The following is a 20,240-nucleotide window of genomic DNA, read 5'->3' on the forward strand; positions in this document are numbered from 1 at the left end:
TTATAAATCAGTGAATCTAACATTCAGCAAAGATTCTTTCAGGTAAATCTTCCTGTATACATTTTGTGAATGAAGATGATTGATTCACCATCATTGAACATTGGTTAACCACTTCCCGCCCGGCCTATAGCAAAACGACGGCAGGGCGGTGGTTTAGATATCCTGACTTGACGCCATATGACATATGATAACAACTTGCGCGTGCTTGTGGGGACCCACATCGCAGCGGTCGGTGGTGCGGTGTGTCAGTCTGACACCGATCTCGGTAAAGCGCCTCCGACGGAGGCTCTTTACCACGTGATCAGCCGTGTCCAATCACGGCTGCTCACGATGTAAACAGGAAGAGCCGTTGATCGGCTGCTCTCCTGACAGGTGGGGTCTGTGTTGATTGTTTATCAGCGCAGCCCCCCCCCGGATGCCCACCCAGGACCACCAGGGAAATGCCAACCAATCCCCAGGCAGCTGCCAGCGCCCATATACAGCAACTACCAGTGTCACCAGGGATGCTCATCAGTGCCACCCATCATTGCAGCCTCAGTGCCCATCAGTGTCACCCATCAGTTCTTGCTTATCAGTGCCACTCATCAGTGCTGCCTACCAGTGCCGACTTATCGGTGCCCATCAGCGAAGACGAAAACGTATTTACTAAATGTTAACAAAAATATTTTCTTTTTACATTTGTCATTTTTTTATTTGTTTCAGCAAAAAATAAAAACCGCACAGGTGATCAAATGCCACCAAAAGAAAGCTCTATTTGTGGGAACAAAATGATAATTTTTTTTAGTACAGTGTAGCATGATCACGCAATTGTCATTTAAACAGGGACAGCGCAGAAAGCCGAAAATTCACTTGGGCAGGAAGGGGGTGTAAGTGGCTGGTATTGAAGTGGTTAAAGTTACATTCATACTTTATAAAAATGCACCAGTGCATTTAAAAAAAAATAAAAAATCTAGTGTGCTACACACAGCATCATAGTTGCATCTACGAATGCATATTTTTCATTGTAGTTCCCGATTGATATAGGTGAAATCATCAGCATATGTTGCATCAGAAAGCCATCTCTTGGCACAGCTTGTGAAAAGGGCACATACTGTGGCTTTGAGGACGAGACACTGTGAAAGGCGATTGCTGAAGGCTATGATCCCCTCAACACCTGACGCCCCCCCCACCCTAAAATGTTATATTATTTGAAAAAAAGATCCATTGGCAAGGTGAACCAATCAGCCAGTCATGGTCATACAGTAAAACCTTGGTTTGCGAGTATAATTAGTTCCAGAAACATGCTTGTATATCAAAGCATTTTATTTACAGGGTATAAAAGAGAAGAGAGGCACCTCTAAGTGTAGCAATACGTTGCTAAATGTTGTACCTTCATTAAATGTTACCATATTGTTACACTTAGAGGCGCCTCTCCTTTTTTATACTCAGTTATGACATGATGCTACTCTTATATCAAGACATCGCTTGTATATCAAGGCAAAATTAATTAAAACAACATTTTACTTGTCTAGCAAAATGCTCTCAAACCAAGGTTATACGGTACTCCGTCTGTCAGTTTAAATTAGATCATCACTCTGGCTACAAATAGAAGTCCAGCTAAGTAAATATGAAATGTGTGCTTATGTATCTAAATTCTTTATCTCATTTCCATCCTTCACTACACATGGCACCAGATTAAGATTTATGGGGCAAATCCACAAAGCAGATGCGCCAACTTAACTCGAGATTTCTAATTTTACTCCGCGCGTATCTTTGCGCCCGATCCTCAAAACGAAAAATCCGGTTTTTCCGTCCTACTTAAAATAATTACTCCGGCGCATCCTCTGACGCAAATTACGCTAGTCACGCCGCTTTATTTGATAGGCAAAGATGCAAATGAGGGAGATAGGGCGATCCTCAAAATTAAGTGTGTGCGCCGTAGATTACGCCCTGTGCGCCGTAGATAACGCCCTGTACGCACCTGTTAGTTTTCTGGAGCAAAATTAGACTTTATAAAAGCAGCCCTAATTTTACACCAGCCCTGTAAAGGTCTGCTGAAGCAACACCATTTAGGAAGAGCTGCCAACACTTCTTTGCTTGACTTCATTGTGACTGCCAAAATGCCTGGGCCATCAATGATTATAACGGCACTCGCAACTTTACAGGCGCAGAGAAGGAGGAGGGCACAGAGGAGGAGGAGGAGGGCACAGGAGAGGATATACCGCCCACGCCAAGATCTCTTTGGCATGACTGCGTCTGAGGTCATTGGCAACTTCAGATTTTACCAGGAAGCCATCCTGGACTTAACCAGGATCCTGCAGGATGATCTGAACACCCCAACCCAACGATCCCATGCCCTGCCAGCTCACATTAAAGTTATGGCCACCCTGCATTTTCTGGCCACTGGGTCTTTTCAGAGAACATGTGGAGGTCTGGCTGGGATGGTACAGTCCTCGATGAGCAGGTGTGTGCACCAGGTTGTCCCTGCAATACTGAGACGCATGGGCAGTCAATTTGAAAAGCCCACCCAGGAGGACCAGCGAATGAAGAGCATGGCCGACTTCTATCAGATTGCCCGATTCCCACGGACCATCGGGGCCATTGACTGTACCCATGTGGCACTACAGCCCCCCCATGATACAGAGCACCTGTTCAGGAATCGCAAAAACTGGCATTCCATCAATGTCCAGGTAATCGTGGATGCCCATGGCCTCATCTGGCATGTCTGTGCCAAATTTCCAGGTTCGTGCCATGACAGCTACATCTTTAGGCAGACCAACATATCACGTGAATTGGAGCAGAACGTGTATGGAGACAGCTGGCTGGTTGGTGAGTGACATGTGTGTCAGGTATGACTGTCCCCCCCCATGATGCAGACATCACATGGGGCACATGCATGACTAATATCCTCCTGTCTTTTCCCTTCCAGGTGACTCTGGATATGCCCTGGGACCTCACATGATGACCCCATTCAGGAACCCCCAAACCCCAGGAGAGCAACGCTACAACGAGGCTCATATTCGCACCCGGGCAGTAGTGGAGCGTACATTTGGCCTGCTGAAGTCCCGCTTCAGATGCCTGGACAAGACTGGGGGTACACTGCTGTATTCCCCAGACTTTGTGTGCCAAATAATAGGGGCTTGTTGCATTCTTCATAACTTTGCAATGAGAAGGGGACTGGAGATTAACTTACGTGCTGACCTGACCCCCCACCCAGGCAATCCCCCCCTAGCCCACTCTACCCGGTCTACTGAGGGAACAGTAGCCAGGAGACGCCTCGCAGAAGGCATCTTTTCTCAGTAAATGGCCAGAAATCATGTCACAATGATATTATTTGTTTTCACTGCAAACGCACATGAATTATGTGACAATGATATTATTTGTTTTCACTGCAAACGCACATGAATTATGTGACAATGAGAATGTTGCTTTGCACAGTAAACGCACATGTTTAATGACACATTGAGAATGTTTTTGTCTCTGGAAACGCACATGATTTATGTCACAATGAGAATGCATGAATGCACACCACTGTGGTCCCTAGCACAAACACATCACATGCACATCGAATTGGATTAGATCCAAGTACCCCCCCCCTTTGGTACTTGGGAGCAGTAACGCCCCGCCACGGCTCCAATTATGTCACTGTGCATTCATACACCATTCAGGAACCTAGGATGACTTCTCCCTGGTCCTGGGGATCCCTTCTCCACCAAAACTGAGGGTGACACCCTTATTTTGTCAGGAATGCCACCCCCCCACATTCACACATCATTCACACACATAAACAAAATCATAAGTACAGTATAATAACCAAAATTTTAAAACCCCAAAAAAAAAGTACCCCTGGTATTTAAGTCCGGCGGCGAGTGCTCCGTCTAGGCTGCCCACGGGCAGGGGCACGGGCACGGCCACGGGCACCTGGAGGATCTTCACGGGGGGGAGCAGGGGAGGGAGTATCTTCATTGGGGGGGAGCAGGGGAGGGAGTATCTTCATTGGGGGGGGGAGCAGGGGAGGGAGGAGCCTCCCCTGGTGTCTGACCTCTGGCTGGCCTGCCCTCCAAGGCCACTGCTATCCTGGTCAGGCAGTCAGTGATGGCAGCCGTATTGGCCTGGCCAGCCCGTGTGTTCTCCTGCACAGCCCGGGTGAGGGCAGTCACCTCCTGGCCCACGCCTGTTGTGGCGGTATGCAGGGACCACAAACAGGTGATGACACCCAATGAATTGGTGGCCACATCACTGAGTGACTCCCTCATTACATCCAGGCTGTGCTCCATCTTGGCCATAGTTTTTTTGATGTCACCCAGACTGCGGGTCTGCTTGGCATTGTCCCTCAGCAGACTGGCCGGCATATGCTCAGACCCCACCCTGGTGTCCTGGGTCGCCATCCTGCCTGCCCCTGAGGCTTGTGGCCAGGTAGGAGGGGATAGAGTGACCCTTGTGGGTTGCGGCATGTTGTGGGAGGAGCTACCCCTGATGGTGGCCTGACTGGTGCCAGCCTCTGGGGGAGCCTCTGGGGGATCCTCTGGGGTAGCCTCAAGGGGAGCCTCAAGGCTAGCCTCAAGGGTATCGTCAAATGTCATCAGATCTGTGGCAATAATGATTTCCCGGCCAATCTGGAGATCTTCTTCCTCCTCCCCCTCAGCCTCCTCCCCCTCAGCCTCCTCCCCCTCAGCCTCCTCATGAGGGGAGGTTTGGCCACTCCCCTCCCCTGGGAACTCCTCAGCAGCCTCCTGTCTTTGGGGTGGTGCAGCAGCCTGGCCTGATGGCCCAGCAATCTCCTGGTCATCTGTGGAAGACACCAAACAATCACAGGTTTGAGGATCCACACACTTGGCACATGTTCCCTTCCCCCACCCACACATGCTAATCACCAAATAAAAAAACAAAAACCTTACCTGGCCTCACAGGAACATCAGACTGATAACCAGGCAGGCCCACCACCTGCTCTGGCTCGAAACACCGGGCCACTGCCCATTCCTCAGTCAGCCGGATGGGGCATGGTCCCCCTCCTCCAGTGCCCCTCCTATGCGCAGTGAGCTTGGCCACCTTATTGCGGACCACGCTCCTCAGATCATTGATCTTTTTCTTAATGCCAGCGGGGGTCCTCGTCTCCCCTCCCTCCGCCGCATTTATGTGATCTGTTATTTTGGCATAGATCCTCTTCCTTTGGGCCGGGGAGGTGTTCCGGCTATCAGGCCCATGTAAATATCTTCCATATTGGATGATATACCTGGCAAGGATTTGCTTTTCAACATGGGAAAAATTCAGCTTCCTGCGTTTGGGAGCCATCACAGACACCACCCAGCAACAAGAAGCCAAACAGGACAAACACACAAAAATACACACACAAGCAGACAGCTACTACAAAGTCAAATACAAACACACAAAAACCAAACACAAAATCCAAGCAGAAAAAAAACAAACAAAAAAATTAGCAGAAACAATCAAACAAAAATTACACTTATCACAAACAAACAACAACTACTATCTACTACTCCTCCAACACTTCTCTATCAAACACAACTTACCAACAAACACTGACAAACTAAGAGCAGAAGCAAATTGCTCATGGAAGGGAACACAGGGAAATACTTTTGCAAATGAAGTGTGTTTGACTGGAGCTAGTTAAGCACAGGGCGATCCTCAAACTAAGTACACTTGGCCTTTTACCTATCTCACTGATTGCGCCAAGCAAAGTTCTGCACATGCGCAGTGAGCAGCAGATTCCTGCGCGCATGCGCAGTACGGCCGGACCTTCATTTGCATGGGGTCACGGCTCATTACAATGAAGCACGCCCACTTCCTTCCCACTTGCCATAACCCCGCCTTACGCCTCCGAATTTAGGTTACGGCAGGCGCAATTTTGTGCGCAAATGCGCTGTGGATACGGCAATTACGACACCAACTTAGGGCGCCGTAACTTAAATGACATAAGTTTGAAAAAACTTATTTTGCGCCGCTGGCTGTGGATTTGGCCCTATAAATATAAAGGGATACTGATTAAACTCAAGATCATCTGCAAGAGAAGACAAAATACCTGCCAAGTGACATTTCCCAGGATACACCAATTCTAAAGAATGAAGAAATGGCCATGGAGATAAATTAGTTGCACTCTAAATTAGCATTCCTACCTTAAACGCTAGTCTGCTCTCATGAACTGCTAAAGCAATTGGAAATATGGTACGACTGTCATTACTACTGGAAAGGGGCCAGTTAATTATACATCTCTGCCATTGTGAATGCACTTGCTGCTCTTGTCAGATCCGTGAGCTTCTGGATTTGACAAATAATTTATGCACGAACCACTCTCTACTTCTTGAAATAAAAAGTGCTATGAACTGCTAAATCACAACCAATGACTCCAATATAAGCCACTTAGCCATAATGGAGTCTTGCACAGTCATAGGAAAGCAACAAGTAATATTATATGATCATCTAATGAAATCAGACCAAGAAAATATGCTTTAGTTCTGCGAATTAGGAGGAGCGTTAAAAACACAAGTTTCACTGATCCCTGTTGACATATTCCAATCCTGTGAATATTCACAAGTTGCTGGGAAGAATGCCGTGTACTGTACATACTTAGGAGACCAGACTTGGCATTATGTCATGCTGATGTATTATAACATGCAAGGGATTTCTGCACACACTCTGCCCAGCTTACAGTGCAAGTACCTGTGATTACCACTTAAGGACTGGAAGGATTTACCCCCTTATTGACCAGGCCAGTTAAAGCCACTGCATCGCTTTAACTGACAATTGCGCAGCCGTGCGACTTTGTAACCAAACAAAATTACATCCTCCCCCCCCCCCCCCCACAGAGGGTGCCATTTTTTGCGATAAATAAACATATCGAAGAGAAAAAAAAATAAAAGAAGTATACAAAAAACACACAAAATTTCTTCAGCAGTTTAGTCGTATATATATATTATTTTTTTTTTATTTATTTCTTCTACATAATCTTGTTTTAAAAAAAAAAAGAAGATTTAGGGACTTTAATTGTTTTTACTAGCAATGACGGCAATCTGCAATTTTTAGTGGAACTGCGACATTGCGGCAGGCAAATCTGATCCCAAATTACACTTTTTGGAGACCATTGACATTATTACATTAATCAGTGCTATAAAAATGCACTGATCAATGTAAAAATGAAACAGACAGGGAGGGGGTAAAACTGTGTTCCCTAGGTGTGTTCTAACTGTAGGGGTGATGAGCTGCCTTGGACATTATAGAGCTTGTGGTTCCCGATCACTGGGAACAGTAGATCTCCGACATGTCCCCCTGTCAGAACGGGCATCCACACCGTTTACAAAAGGCAGATACCCGTTCTGCCTCTGTACTAGGCGATCGCAGGAGGAAATAGAGTCCACCCAACCTGCAGGCACATGCCCACAACTGCACCAGCCGGCGTACAGCTATTCATGCAGAAGAGCCAATCTGCTGCTGTACAATGATGGTGGCTGGTCAGCAAGTAGTTAAAGCGGCTGTAAACTGCTACACTTTTTTTTCTTACCTGCAAGGCAAAGGCATAATGTGCTAGTATGCATTGCATGCAGTAGGGAACTGGAGTGACTCCAGTGGGAGTCTCTCCCCGGACGTGGGTGCAAATACCTGTATTATACAGGTATCTGCACCCCCCCTCCCCCGTGAAAGGTGCCAAATGCGACACCGGAGGGGGGGAGGGTTCCGAAAAGCGGAAGTTCCATTTTTGGGTGGAACGCCGCTTTAAAGCGGTGTTCCAGCTGAATTAAAAAACATTTTTAAAGTCGGCAAACACTTTTAATAAGGACACTTACCTGTCCAGGGAGCCCGTAACGTCGGCCCCCAGAGGCCGATCTATCCATCGGATCGAGTGCTGGTGCTGCCATTCTAAGGGAAACAGGCAGTGGAGTCTTGCGGCTTCACTGCCCGTTTTCTATCGCCCTTTGTGAATGGCCGGCTGTCTTCTAGGACACACAGGTCCCAGAAGACAGTGAACCTACATTTCCCAGAACACCACATGAGGGTCGAAGAGAAGGAACAGCTCTGCTGAGAAGGAAGTGGCAGGTTAGGACAACTGCCTAGCAACAGCCATTTCTGGCAAGTAAACATTTTTTATTTCAAACGTTTTTTACTATAATTTAAGACGGTTTACGTAAAAAAAAAAAAATTAGGGTGGACTTCCGCTTTAAAAAGGGGTTTTAAACCTGTGTGTTTTTTCACCTTAATGCATCCTATGCATTAAGGTGAAAAAACACTTTACTGTCACTGTTTTTTTTTTTTTAAACTACGACTTTTCTTCTAGTCCTGACTACACTTTTCCTTTACATGGCTATGAAATGTAATTATATTTAATTGTAAGTACGGTATTTATGCATTTCTAATACTGCCCATATTAATACTAAATGACAAACCACTTTAAGAAGTTGAAAGGTTACTTCACTCATCAACAATTGACAAGATAGAATCAACTTTGACAGAACAAAGGAAAAAAGATAGCTTTTGTCAAATTCTCTCAGAGGAAATTATTCCTTTGCAATGAAAACAATGCTTTATCGATTGAGCCACCTATTTATTGGAAAGGATTTCTAAAAAAAGATTCAAATGGTCCATGAAACTACCATTTAGTTACAAGTACATCCAGTAAGAAGAGCGAACCATTACACATCTATTCTTCTACATGTTTGTGAAGGCAATTAGTATACATCTATATAGAAAAATCAAATCACAACAAAAAGTATTCCTCACATCTTTTATTTCCATTTCAAATCCATGTAAAATATAAAAAACATTCTAGTTACCATTTCAGGTTTAAACGTTTTTGCTTTTTATCATTTTTGGCAAAAAGTAAAAACGCACATAGTTGAAACTTTCAATGAATATAAAACAATTTTATGAAATAAGGTTCAAAAAACAAAACAGTACAATCAGTAAAACAAATGTTCAGTTAGGGCGCTTTCACGCCAATGTACCCATAGTTTTCATGTGCGTTAGCTGCGCTTTTCCTTACACTTCTATTATGTCCTGCAGTTTTGGTGCGCCTTTAGAAAACACACCAAAACCGCAGGACATAATAGAAGTCCATGGTAAAGGGCAGTTATCCTGTACGAAAACTGTGGGTGCACTGCGCTGCGACCAAAAACGCAGAAAAACTGTGTGAAGTTGCCCTTACAGTTTGTAAATTACATCTGACAGAGCTACAAAACAAAAAACAAACAAAACTGTAGCCTAGTCATGGATATTGTGTACAAAGGTTGCCCATTCACGCTATGTATAGCGAATACATTTTAAAATGTGCAGACAGCGCAATTTAATGTACAAAAAGACTGAATACTATTACATTTTTTATTTTTAAACAGTCGCCACAACATATGGCAAGCACATTTTAGTGTGATGCATTGCCTGCTAGTACAACTGTGCACAGAGGTGCCATTTGAAAGGGTTGCAAAGGTTTGTTATTTATTTTCTAAATTGGTTCCTTTAAGCTAATGCATTGTTGGTTCTCTTACCTTTTTTCGATTTCCCTTCTAAATGTTTTTTTTCTTTGCCTGAATTTCTCACTTCCTCAGTAAGCTTGCCCCCATCACCCGAGCCGTTCTGGCTGGGGGTTAATCAGTGTGCTCGCCCTCTCCCTTGGGACTACATCCCTGCAGGAAGACGCTGTGAACACAGTGTCTCCTCACGGGGATTTAGTCCCAAGGGAGGGGGCAAGCAGGCTGACTAACCCCCCAGCCAGAATGGCTCGGATGATGGTGCAAGCTTACTGGGAAGAAACAGAAAGTGAGAAATTCAGGCAAAGAAAAAAAACATTTAGAAGGGAAAGGTAAGAGAACCAACAATGCACTAGCTTAAAGGAACCCATTTAGAAAATAAAAAATGAACCTTTACAACCCAATTAAGATGGCATCAAGGTTCATGATTTATCATAGGAATGTTAGGTAAAACTTTTACCACAATGCACATGAATAGTCCTTAAAGCGGTGGTTCACCCTAAAATCCACTTTCTGTCACTAGATCCAGCATACTGCTGACATCTGCAGTATGCTGGATTTTATTTTATTTTTTTGTACTTATCGTTTTATCCGTATGTCTGCTCCGGCTCGAGCGGGGAATGGGCGTTCCTAAGTAAAGCGCAGTTGATTGACGGGCTTGGATAGCGCGTCACACCTTCCGGAAATAGCCGACGTGACTCTCGGCTGCTTACGGCGCCTGCGCCTGCCGTGTAGAGCCGACTGCGCAGGCGCCCGTAAATTGCCGAGAGTCACGTCGGCTATTTCCGGAAGGTGTGACGCGCTATCCAAGCCCGTCAATCAACTGCGCTTTACTTAGGAACGCCTATACCCGGAAGGATACGCCGCTCGGAGCCGGAGCAGACATACGGATAAAACGATAAGTACAAAAAAAAAAAATCCAGCATACTGCAGATGTCAGCAGTATGCTGGATCTAGTGACAGAAAGTGGATTTTAGGGTGAACCACCGCTTTAAAGTGGTTGTAAACCCTTACATATACCCAGTGAACAGCCTTGTTTATCTACCGTCTTCTCTTCCCTACACCCAGTCAAAAGGGCAGAAAAGTGTTGAAATTCTTCATCTGTTAGGAGCACAGAGGAGGGGCAGGTAGATCACACCCACCTCCACACAGCAGAATAACTGTGTTGTGAATAGACAAGCTCTGTGCTCATCTCCCTCCCCATATCTCATCGTCAGGAAAACTTCTCAGAAGAAGCGACTCATGCTGATAACAGGAGAAAGGAAGCACCAGAGAGAAACTACACTCAAAGCTATAAAGAGAGATAAGTAAACACTGCAGCTATATGTGCTTTGCTCAGATTCCATGACTGAGGTTTACAACCACTTTAACCCTTTATGAGCAACTCCACAAGAATTTCTCTTGTGACGTGGAGTAAATAAACTATTAGAGATATGTAAATAATTTATTGTCAAAAGCCTGGCTAGGCTTTAAAGTCATTCTTCCTCAATTATAGTGCATCATTGGCACTGAATAACTACGCAGGTATTCCAATCAATGATGATGACAGCTGTAGCTTGTAAAAACAAGTCACCAATGTAGATTCTTTATGTCTTCCCAAATGTGCACAGCAATGCAAAGATTGCACAAAAAATTTCAAGAACAGTAAATGTAAAAAATAAAAAAACTTTGGCTCAAATACATTGCAATAGATAGCTGAACTAGCAAATCCTTGAAAGTCTTGTTTAATACGCTGGGCAAAATGAAAGCAGAAAAAGTCCATAAAAGTGGACATTTAAAAAATGCCAGTAAATGGTAAGGCTATCATTAAAATTTGCATCTTGTTAGGTAAAAATGTAGTACCATAGTATTTACAACACAAATAAGTTATTATATGCAATTTCTGGATCACAATTTAGATTGACCAGATCATACATGATCAGGCTATACTTGTATACATCAGCTGCAGTCAATGGAGGAACATGTGCAGTAGATCAGTACAGCTAAAGCACATATTCATATTCAATTATGAAAGACACTGTCTGGGTGACATTTGGGTTCAAAAGAAACTGGAAAAAGAAGAAAACAGCCTTCTGTGCATATACAATAGCGTTATTTTCTCCCTTGCACAGTATGGTCTACCTACAAAAACATACTGCCGCCGCCATGGGAGAATTTCGTATTCAGGTCTTTGGATTTCCGTAACAAAGCTTTCTTTTGAGCCTCATCAAAGCGATTCACTTGCAGATCTTGTTCTCTGTCAAACGCTCTTCTCTCCTTCGTTTTATCTTTATTGTCTTCAGATTTCCTCTTCAGCTTTTTACGGTGAAGATCCAAGAGTGATTTTGATCTTTTTGCATCCTGACAGGGGAAAAAAAATAAAATCATCAGTTAATTCATGAACTGGAGGTGTTGCCATTTGCAACTACATACCGCCTTTCATTGTCAGACCTGCTCTACATAAACAATGACTAGCTATAGAGAAAAATCATCACGATTAATTCCTTCTGTTCTTAGAACAGAGGTGGATTCATAGCCTTCAGCAGATTTCTGCTAGGTTTAGGAAAGGGAGAACCCTTTCATAGATCAATTTTTATTTGCCAAGATGGTAAAAACGGATATTCTGAATTTCAATTGTTTTTATTAAGTTTTTCTTTTCAAGATATAAAAGAAATACAAAATATAGCAACAGTAAATTTGCTAAAATAACATAACGGCAGTATTGCTACACATAAGGCAACAAAGAACAAAGTTGGACTGCTCAATAGTTTGATTAAAAGGTCTAGGTACCGATTGTGGGCCGACTCGCAGCAGTTCTTCGATGTGAGGGACCCCAATTGGAAGGAAAACAGTGCATTTTCAATGAAGAAACATAAAAGCCCTTAAAACCCAGAGGATCGTAAAACCTGAGCATCACAGAATTTCTGTACTTGTACTTAAAGGATCACTAAAGGAAAAAAAATGTTTTTGCTGAAATGACTGTTTACAGGGTATAGACATAAAAGTTAACCGATTCCTTTTAAAAATGATTAAAAATAGATTACATTCAATCATATAATGTACCTGCAGTTTCACTTTCGTTTTTAAACTGGTTTCATGTTTCTGTGAAGTAAAGAGACCCACAGAACAAAAACAAACAAATCCAGGGCAGTGTTTTGTTTTGAAAATGAATCTGATTGGTTCTGAGGAGTTTTAGACACACAGCTTGGACCACAGTGAAAAGCTGCCATGAGATTTTTCATAAGGAGCCAGACAAGCAGGAAGTGTGGAGATCACAGCAGAATTACAGAAACTTCAAAGCAAAAACGAACAATGAGGACATGAAGCCAGGACTGCAGTAAGGTAAAGGAAGCTATTTAGCTAAAAAAAAAAAATCCTTTAGTGATCCTTTAAGTGACAGAAAAAAGTTTTGTTTTTTTCGAAAACCAAATATTTATATTTAGGGGGCTCTGTTAATACAGGAGAAACAATATTCATGATAAAATCTAGATAAGTACTGACTGTGATACTTTATTTGCACCAATTACATTTTGAGGACATGTTTTAATGGTGTATTCCCTTCTTGGTCAAAGTAGTACTGAAAAACTGAAGCTCCAAGAATAAGGCTACTAAAACTTTTCAATAATAGAAGCTACAGTAAAAATCTGGGCATGCAAACAAAGGAAGAAAAGCCAACTTTCTTATAGGTAAAGCTGCAAAAGCACATTGGACAACCAAAGCAACTGCTCATTCAAGGGAAAATGTTTGAGATTTCCAACTAAAGAAAATAACAGATTTAGGGTCCTTTCACACAGAGCGGACCGTTTTTGTGTCCGCTCCGTGTGTGTCCGTCGGCTCAGCGGGGATCATCCATAATCCCTGCTGAGCTGTCCGCGGACAGGGCGGTCCCCGCACACTGTGCAGAGACCGCCCTGTCTTTCCTCCGCTCTCCCCTATTGGGAATCGGATGAATACGGACCGTCTGTCCGTATTCATCCGATCCGCCGGACGGAAGAAAAGTAGGGTTTTCTTCCGTCCGAAAAACCGGATCTTTACGGACGCGGATCTTTGCGGACGTTAACGGATGCATCATCCGCTAACGTCTGCAATCCCATAGGGATGCATTACAAGTCCGTAAACGGACTTGTAAAAAACGGACGGACGGTCCGCACATGTGAAAGGGGCCTAAGTGTATTTGAGGAATGGAGCCCATGAATAAGGAAGGCTGAGAAATTTCTTTCTCAGCCAAAGATATTCTATTGAAAGAAGGAATTTACAGAGCCAGAAGACAAATGCCTGGGTACTTGTCAAGAGATTGTCCATAAAAATACCCTCCTTCATAAAAGGCAAATTTTCTATGCATAAGGAAAGACATCATAGGCATGCAAGGCATTCAGGAGGCCCATGGAGCAGCTCAGAAGTGTGCAGCTCTGCACCAAAACCATTCAGCTTCCAAGTTTTACTGTCAAAGCTTAAAGGAGTTGTAAGGGTTTTTTTTTTTTTTTCTAGGTTCCTTCAAGCTAGTGCATTGTTGGGTCACTTACCTTTTCCTTCCATTTCCCTTCTAAATGTTTTTTGTCTGAATTTCTTACTTCCCGTTCCTCCTCCGTAAGCCGTTCTGGCTGACTAACCCCCAGCCAGATGAAGGGGGCAAGCTTACCGAGGAGAAACAGGAAGTGAGAAATTCAGACAAAGAAAAAAAACATTTAGAAGGGAAATCGAAGGAAAAGGTAAGTGAACCAACAATGCACTAGCTTAAAGGAACCCATTTAGAAAACAAAAAACAAACCTTTACAACCCCTTTAAATTGAACAAGCTGAAGCTGGAAGCCGATTGGCTATCATGCTCAGTTGCACCAGATTCTGAGTGCATCAGTTTTAGTTATTGTCCTCCTCTGTGTCTGAGGAGTGCCCCTAGCAAAGCCAAGTGACACAAGGCCACATTAAAAAAGGCTAGCTTTGTATTCTTCGGTCTAGTGAGGTACAGTTTCCAAGGCAGTGCCGAGGATTACCCGATTTGGATAGCTGCATATAGATCCCAGTTTAGCAGTGTGTGGATTCAATATTTGACTGTACGATTCCCTTGATGCATGTTGATTAGAGTATCTTGTGATCCTGTAAAGTGATATAGGATTTACAAAAAAGTATTCCCAGGCTCCACACAGTACTTACACATTGGGGGCGTTTATGGTTAGTTTATACAATATCAACAGAAAGAAGCACATCAACCTCCAACATAAACATCTGAACAAGAGTCAATAAGCATAGTATATGAAACACCATATAAGAAAATGTAGGAGAATCTTTGAACAATTACAGTGTTTCAGTAAAATTATTTTGTAAAATGTATTAGGAGGAATCAAAAAATATGGATGAATGTGAAATAATTACTTTTAAAATTTATACACAACGATGCTCGAGGGCTTCTAGCAACCAATTACATTTCTTGTTTCCCCCCCCCCCAAATGCTGTACAGCAGATATAGCATTTATAAGAACACAAGGTCAATATTTACTTACATTATAGGTGGATATTTGATCTGCCAGTCGTCTGTCTTTTTCTGACACCTCTGGTGTTTCTTCACCCTTTTTACTGGAAACTTTACCCTCTTGCTTCTCCTTAAAAAGTTAGAAATATAGGTTAAGAGGACAACTGTACAGTACTGTGGCGAATATGCCCTAATGAAAACACCAATTACAAAATGAATGTGCATGATGTCTGGTATTCCAACAAGATAAATGCTGCTAAACGAAACAAAACGTGAGTTACCGCGTTTGTCGCTTGAAATGCCTCTAAACACAGCTTCTGAACGCATTTTTTTTGCTTCCAGAAAAGCCTCTAAACTCAACTGCCTAGAAAGTACTAGAAAAATTTCCCTGTGTACATGTACTGATAAGATAACAGAGGAGTTCAGGAGCAGCTAAAAAAAAAAAAACCCCAACTGCTCCTAAACGCCGTTTACCAGCAGCAGTGTACATGAGGCCTAATAAGCTCTATAAAACAACATTCAAGTGAAAACTTCATTAAATCAACAGTTCTTTAAAGGCCAAGTTCACCTTGGTTCACTTTTTTCCCCTCTAAATTCCAGCTCCCCATGTACCAATATGCGGTCGTGCGACGTGGCTCCTAAACAAAATCGGCGTCCTTTTTTTCCCCACAAATAGAGCTTTCTTTTGGTGGCATTTGATCACCTCTGCAGTTTTTATTTTTTGCGCTATAAACAAAAATAAAGCGACAATTTTGAAAAAAAATTCAATATTTTTTTACTTTTTCCTATAATAAATATCCCCCCCCCAAAAATATATAAAACATATTTTTTTACTCAGTTTAAGCCGATACATATTATTCTACTTATTTTTGGTAAAAAAAAAAAAAAAACTGCAATAAGCGTTTATTGATTGGTTTGCGCAAAAGTTATAGCGATAACAAAATAGGGGATAGTTTTATGGCATTTTTATTAATAATTTTTGTTTTACTAGTAATGGCGGCAATCAGCGATGTACAGGTACATGCCTGTGCTCAGCCGTGCCATTCTGCCAACGTATATGTGCAGGAGGTGGTCCTTAAGTGATTAATGTACTTTATTTTCAAAAATAAAACAGCTCTCTATTAATTCTACACAACCTTACCTCACCCTCTTCATAGCGGTTTGAAAGCACCGCTCGATTACTTCTGCCTTACTTCCTGGACAGACTTTAGGTCATGACACAAGAAGGAGTTGACCAGCTGAGGGTAGATTATGCACCAAGGAGATCAGCTGGTCAACTCCTTCCTGTGTCATGACTACTAGTGTTTTTAAACTGCTATAAAGAAGACAGTGAGGCAAGCCTGTGTAGAATTAATGGAAAGCGGTTTTATTTTTGCAAAACAAGTACAATAATGCTATATTGGTACATGGGAGAGCTGGAATTTAGAGAAAAAAAAATATATAGTGAACAAAGGTGGACTTGGCCTTTAAAGTAAAGTTTTAAATGCAAGCCTAAAGCCAAAACTCCAGGCAAGTTTGGCCATTTTGAACTGGCACATGATGATGCAAGTCCCCCACATGCGAGTTATTGATCCTGGCATCTGAAAAAAGTTGGAATTGTACACTGGGCTATGTATATCCAGCTCAGTATACAGTGTAAACGGTCGATTTTAATTAAAAGAAAATTTTTGGAGTGCGGCTGTCCAAGTTTCCTTCGTATCTTTGCATCACTATTGCATTGCCGGCACCCATGGTTTGGTTCCAGTGAGGAGGTTCTCTGAAGACTGCTGAGCGGTTATTTTCTCTCTCTAATGTTTCTTTGTTTTAGTAGATCTAGTAGACAAAAATTTGTGAAGCTGACTGGTCTCACACTTGGTCCTCAGTTATCCACCAACGACTGAGAACCAATTAAAAGTGGTTCTGGAGCATGTGATCACTATATCACAGTTAACCACTTCAGCCCCAGAGGGTTTTACACCCTTCCTGACCAGGCCATTTTTCTGCAATACAGCACTGCGCCAATTCAACAAAAAAAATTGCGTGGTCGTGCGACGCTGTACCCAAATAAAGTAATTTTTCCCCACAAATAGAGCTTTCTTTTGGTGGTATTTGATCACCTCTACGGTTTTTTTTTTGCGCTATAAACAGAGACCAAAATGTTTTTATTTAATCGCTCTTTTTTTTACTTTCCGCTATAAAACCTATCCAATTAAAAAAAAATAAAAAAAAATAAATGAATTTCTATATAAAATTTAGGCAAATATGGATATTGCTACATATTTTTGGTAAAATAAGAATATATTGATTAGTGCAAAAGTCATAGCGTCTACAAAATAGGGGCTATATTTATGGCGTTTTTTTTTACTAGCAATGGCGGCGATCAGCGATTTTTAGCAGGACTGCGATAGATTACAGTGTTCATGCCTGACAGAACGGCGTTCTGCCTTGTTTACATCATTAAACCGCCATTCTATCGTGCTTCCAGCTGTCCGCACACCCCAGTGGCTATTTCACAAAATCACGTACAGGTACGTGATCTTGCTCAATAGAGCCGACCTGCTGCAGTATATATATTGTAGGCAAGTGGTTAAGTAATCACATTCAGACTCTGCAGGATTTATTGACAATATAAGCTTTCAGCCTACAGATAGCACTACAGCCTGAAGGTGTGATTTTGATTAATAATGTAACTGGAAGATACAGCAAAAAAAAAAAAAACAAACACACACACACACACACAATAAAATTGCCCAGCCGACAGTGTCTCAGCTAGCAAGGGGCTACACATGCACTAAGGATTGTGTGTTCATGGCAATTTTTGGTCTTTTTTTTGTTTATACCGGGAAGAAAAAAATAAAATAAAAATTGCAGGGGTGATCAAATACCACCAAAAGAAAGCGCTATTTGTGGGGGAAAAAAATACTTTATTTGGGTACAGCATTGCACGCAATTGTCAGTTTGTCCATGGCATTAAAATGCAGCCTCAGTGCGTCCCCCATCCATGTGACAGATTCATGAACATGTTCCCATCAGATAAAATTAATCCACACTGACATTCGTGGTGCAGAGGAGTGACGTAAATCTAAAGAGTGTCCATGGTATGTGTATTGGAATACAGTGGTATAATAAACAGACTATGTTCACAAATGAATAAAGTAACTGTCATATAATGCACACTTTTCAGGTAAAAAAAAAAAATTAATCATACTTTGCGGTTATGTGGATTCTAGTTTCACTGATCTGCTTTTATTTTAACGTGAGCATTGAAGTGACTTTCATTTCAAAATCAGTACCGTTGATCATAGCAAGATGCCTCGTTTCGCTCAGTGATGAAAACTAGACCATTGATTTGTGCAAACATTTTAAATTCAAAAGTATTTGTTAATTATAGAGAACCTACTTGTGCTTTCCGTTCTCGTTCCGCAGGGGTGTCTGTCCAATCAGATCGATCACCAGACTTTTCAATAGCTTTCCGCTTGAAAGTTCTTGCGCCAAGTCCAAAGTTGGTTAGCTCCGGAGGAAGCTCAGTCATCCATGTTTCCCTGGTTGGATTTTTGGGGCCATCCTATAGAAAAACACACAGTAAAGCTGAACCTACAAAATGTTTAAACATGCAAAACAGTTTCTGAATATGTTAGCTTAAAAAAATTGAGTCAAAAATCTTGTTAAATCGGTCCATTTGCAAGACACTGTATAAGCAAGAATTCATAGCAACCAAATGGAAGTCATCTTTTAAATCAATTTCTAAACTGAAGTCTGACTGGCTACTACAGGTTACAACACTTTACAAATTGTAGTTGCATTGCAAAGTGCTTTATTAAATAAGCCCTGTACACATTTTCAACCTACATTAACCTTAATTTACAAATTATATGGTTTCAATACATAACAATCACAAAAAGCGTATATTGATTTGCGCAAAAGTGAGCGAGTCTAGAAATTATGGGATAATTTTTTTTACTAGTAATGGTGGCGATCAGTGACTTGTAGTGGGACTGCGATATTGCGGTGGACAGTCGGGACACTAACACTTTTTGGGAACCAGGGACACCAATACAGTGATCGGTGCTAAAAATATGCACTGTCACTGTTCCAATGACACTGGCTGGGAAGGGGTTACCATCAGGGGCAATCAAAGGGTTAACTCTGTGCCTAGCCAGTGTTTGCGCACTGAGTGGGAGGTGCTTTTACTAGGGGAAGGCACTGATCCATGTTCCTGCTTTGAAGGAACACAGGATTAATGCCTTCTGTACTGACAGAATGGCGATCTGCCTTTGTTACATAGGCAGATCGCTGTTCTGGCTCCCTGCCCAATAATTAGCAGGTGCCGGCGGACAGAGTCCGCAGTACTCACAAATTAGCTCCTGCTGTGTCCAAAAACAGCGAGATCGCAGATGGCGAGCTTGCGCTCCCCAGACCTGGAACAGCCAGATCATGTATTAGGTACGTGATCTGGTGCAGAGTGGTCGCCCTGCTGCAGCACATGTACGGTCGGAGTCCTCAAGTGTATAATACAGTATAAACATGGCAAAAACAAAAATTCACAAATAATTAATCATTTTAAAGAATTGCTATGCAGACAGATATTATTTGTCTAATGCGGTAAGCATTCAGACAGACTAGTGTCTAGGAACTACCAAGGTGCTACTCTGTGACAAGAGCTACATGAGGAACATGAACAGTTCAGGACAGTGTGGTGGTACAAGATGTGCCATCACGTATGTATATAATATATAGATTATAAAATTGCTGTAATACAATAAAATGATCACTGAAGGCTCATTCAGAACTTGTCATCCTGGTGTTTCTTTCAAACATTAACATGAGATATGTTATGGCAGTCCATTCAAACGAATGGGCTGCAAACCCACCAAAGCATCCCAAAAATTGGAAATGCGCCATTCTGGGCAACGCAGCACATTACAATGTACTGTACTGCATTACTGTGTGCTGAAACACATGTGCATTGGAGGTGCATTACCCCAATACGTTAGGATACCACTCAAAATGAATAGCACTGCAATACGCTAAGACATGTAACATGCATTGTGGTAGCACTTGGCTTATTGTGACATAATGCGTTGCAAAGGTGTGAATGGGCACTGAATATTATAATCCTATTTGAATATTTGTATACAAGTTAACAAAAAACATCTGCCCCATAATAATTAAAACCACTGAACTTACATCTTTCCCTGTAAGTTTCTGCTTCATCTTCCAAGCTCTGCGTTCAATATCCTCAGCAACATTTGATTGAACCGGGCCTTTGGCAGGAAGTGGGCCGACAATTCCATCATCATCATCCTCGTCACTATCATCTGACTGAAAAGCAAAACAAAAAACTTTAAACATAAAACTTTAGTC

General features: G+C 42.3%; 1 protein-coding gene across 1 annotated transcript in view; it reads right to left on the reverse strand.

Annotated features, from left to right (window-relative positions):
• Window positions 1–10,856: 10,856 nt before the first annotated feature.
• LOC120929635 (GPALPP motifs-containing protein 1-like) overlaps window positions 10,857–20,240 on the reverse strand; it is a 41,504-nt gene continuing 32,120 nt past the window's right edge. Inside the window, exons 5-8 of the mRNA XM_040341282.1 lie at window positions 20,064–20,198; window positions 18,277–18,441; window positions 14,929–15,027; window positions 10,857–11,792 (exon numbers count right to left, since the gene is read on the reverse strand). Coding sequence (XP_040197216.1) covers window positions 11,574–11,792; window positions 14,929–15,027; window positions 18,277–18,441; window positions 20,064–20,198 — 618 coding nt within the window. The 3' untranslated portion in view covers window positions 10,857–11,573. The remainder of the gene's footprint in view (window positions 11,793–14,928; window positions 15,028–18,276; window positions 18,442–20,063; window positions 20,199–20,240) is intronic.

This window comes from Rana temporaria, chromosome 2 (assembly GCF_905171775.1).
Source record: "Rana temporaria chromosome 2, aRanTem1.1, whole genome shotgun sequence".
Lineage (NCBI taxonomy): Eukaryota > Metazoa > Chordata > Amphibia > Anura > Ranidae > Rana > Rana temporaria.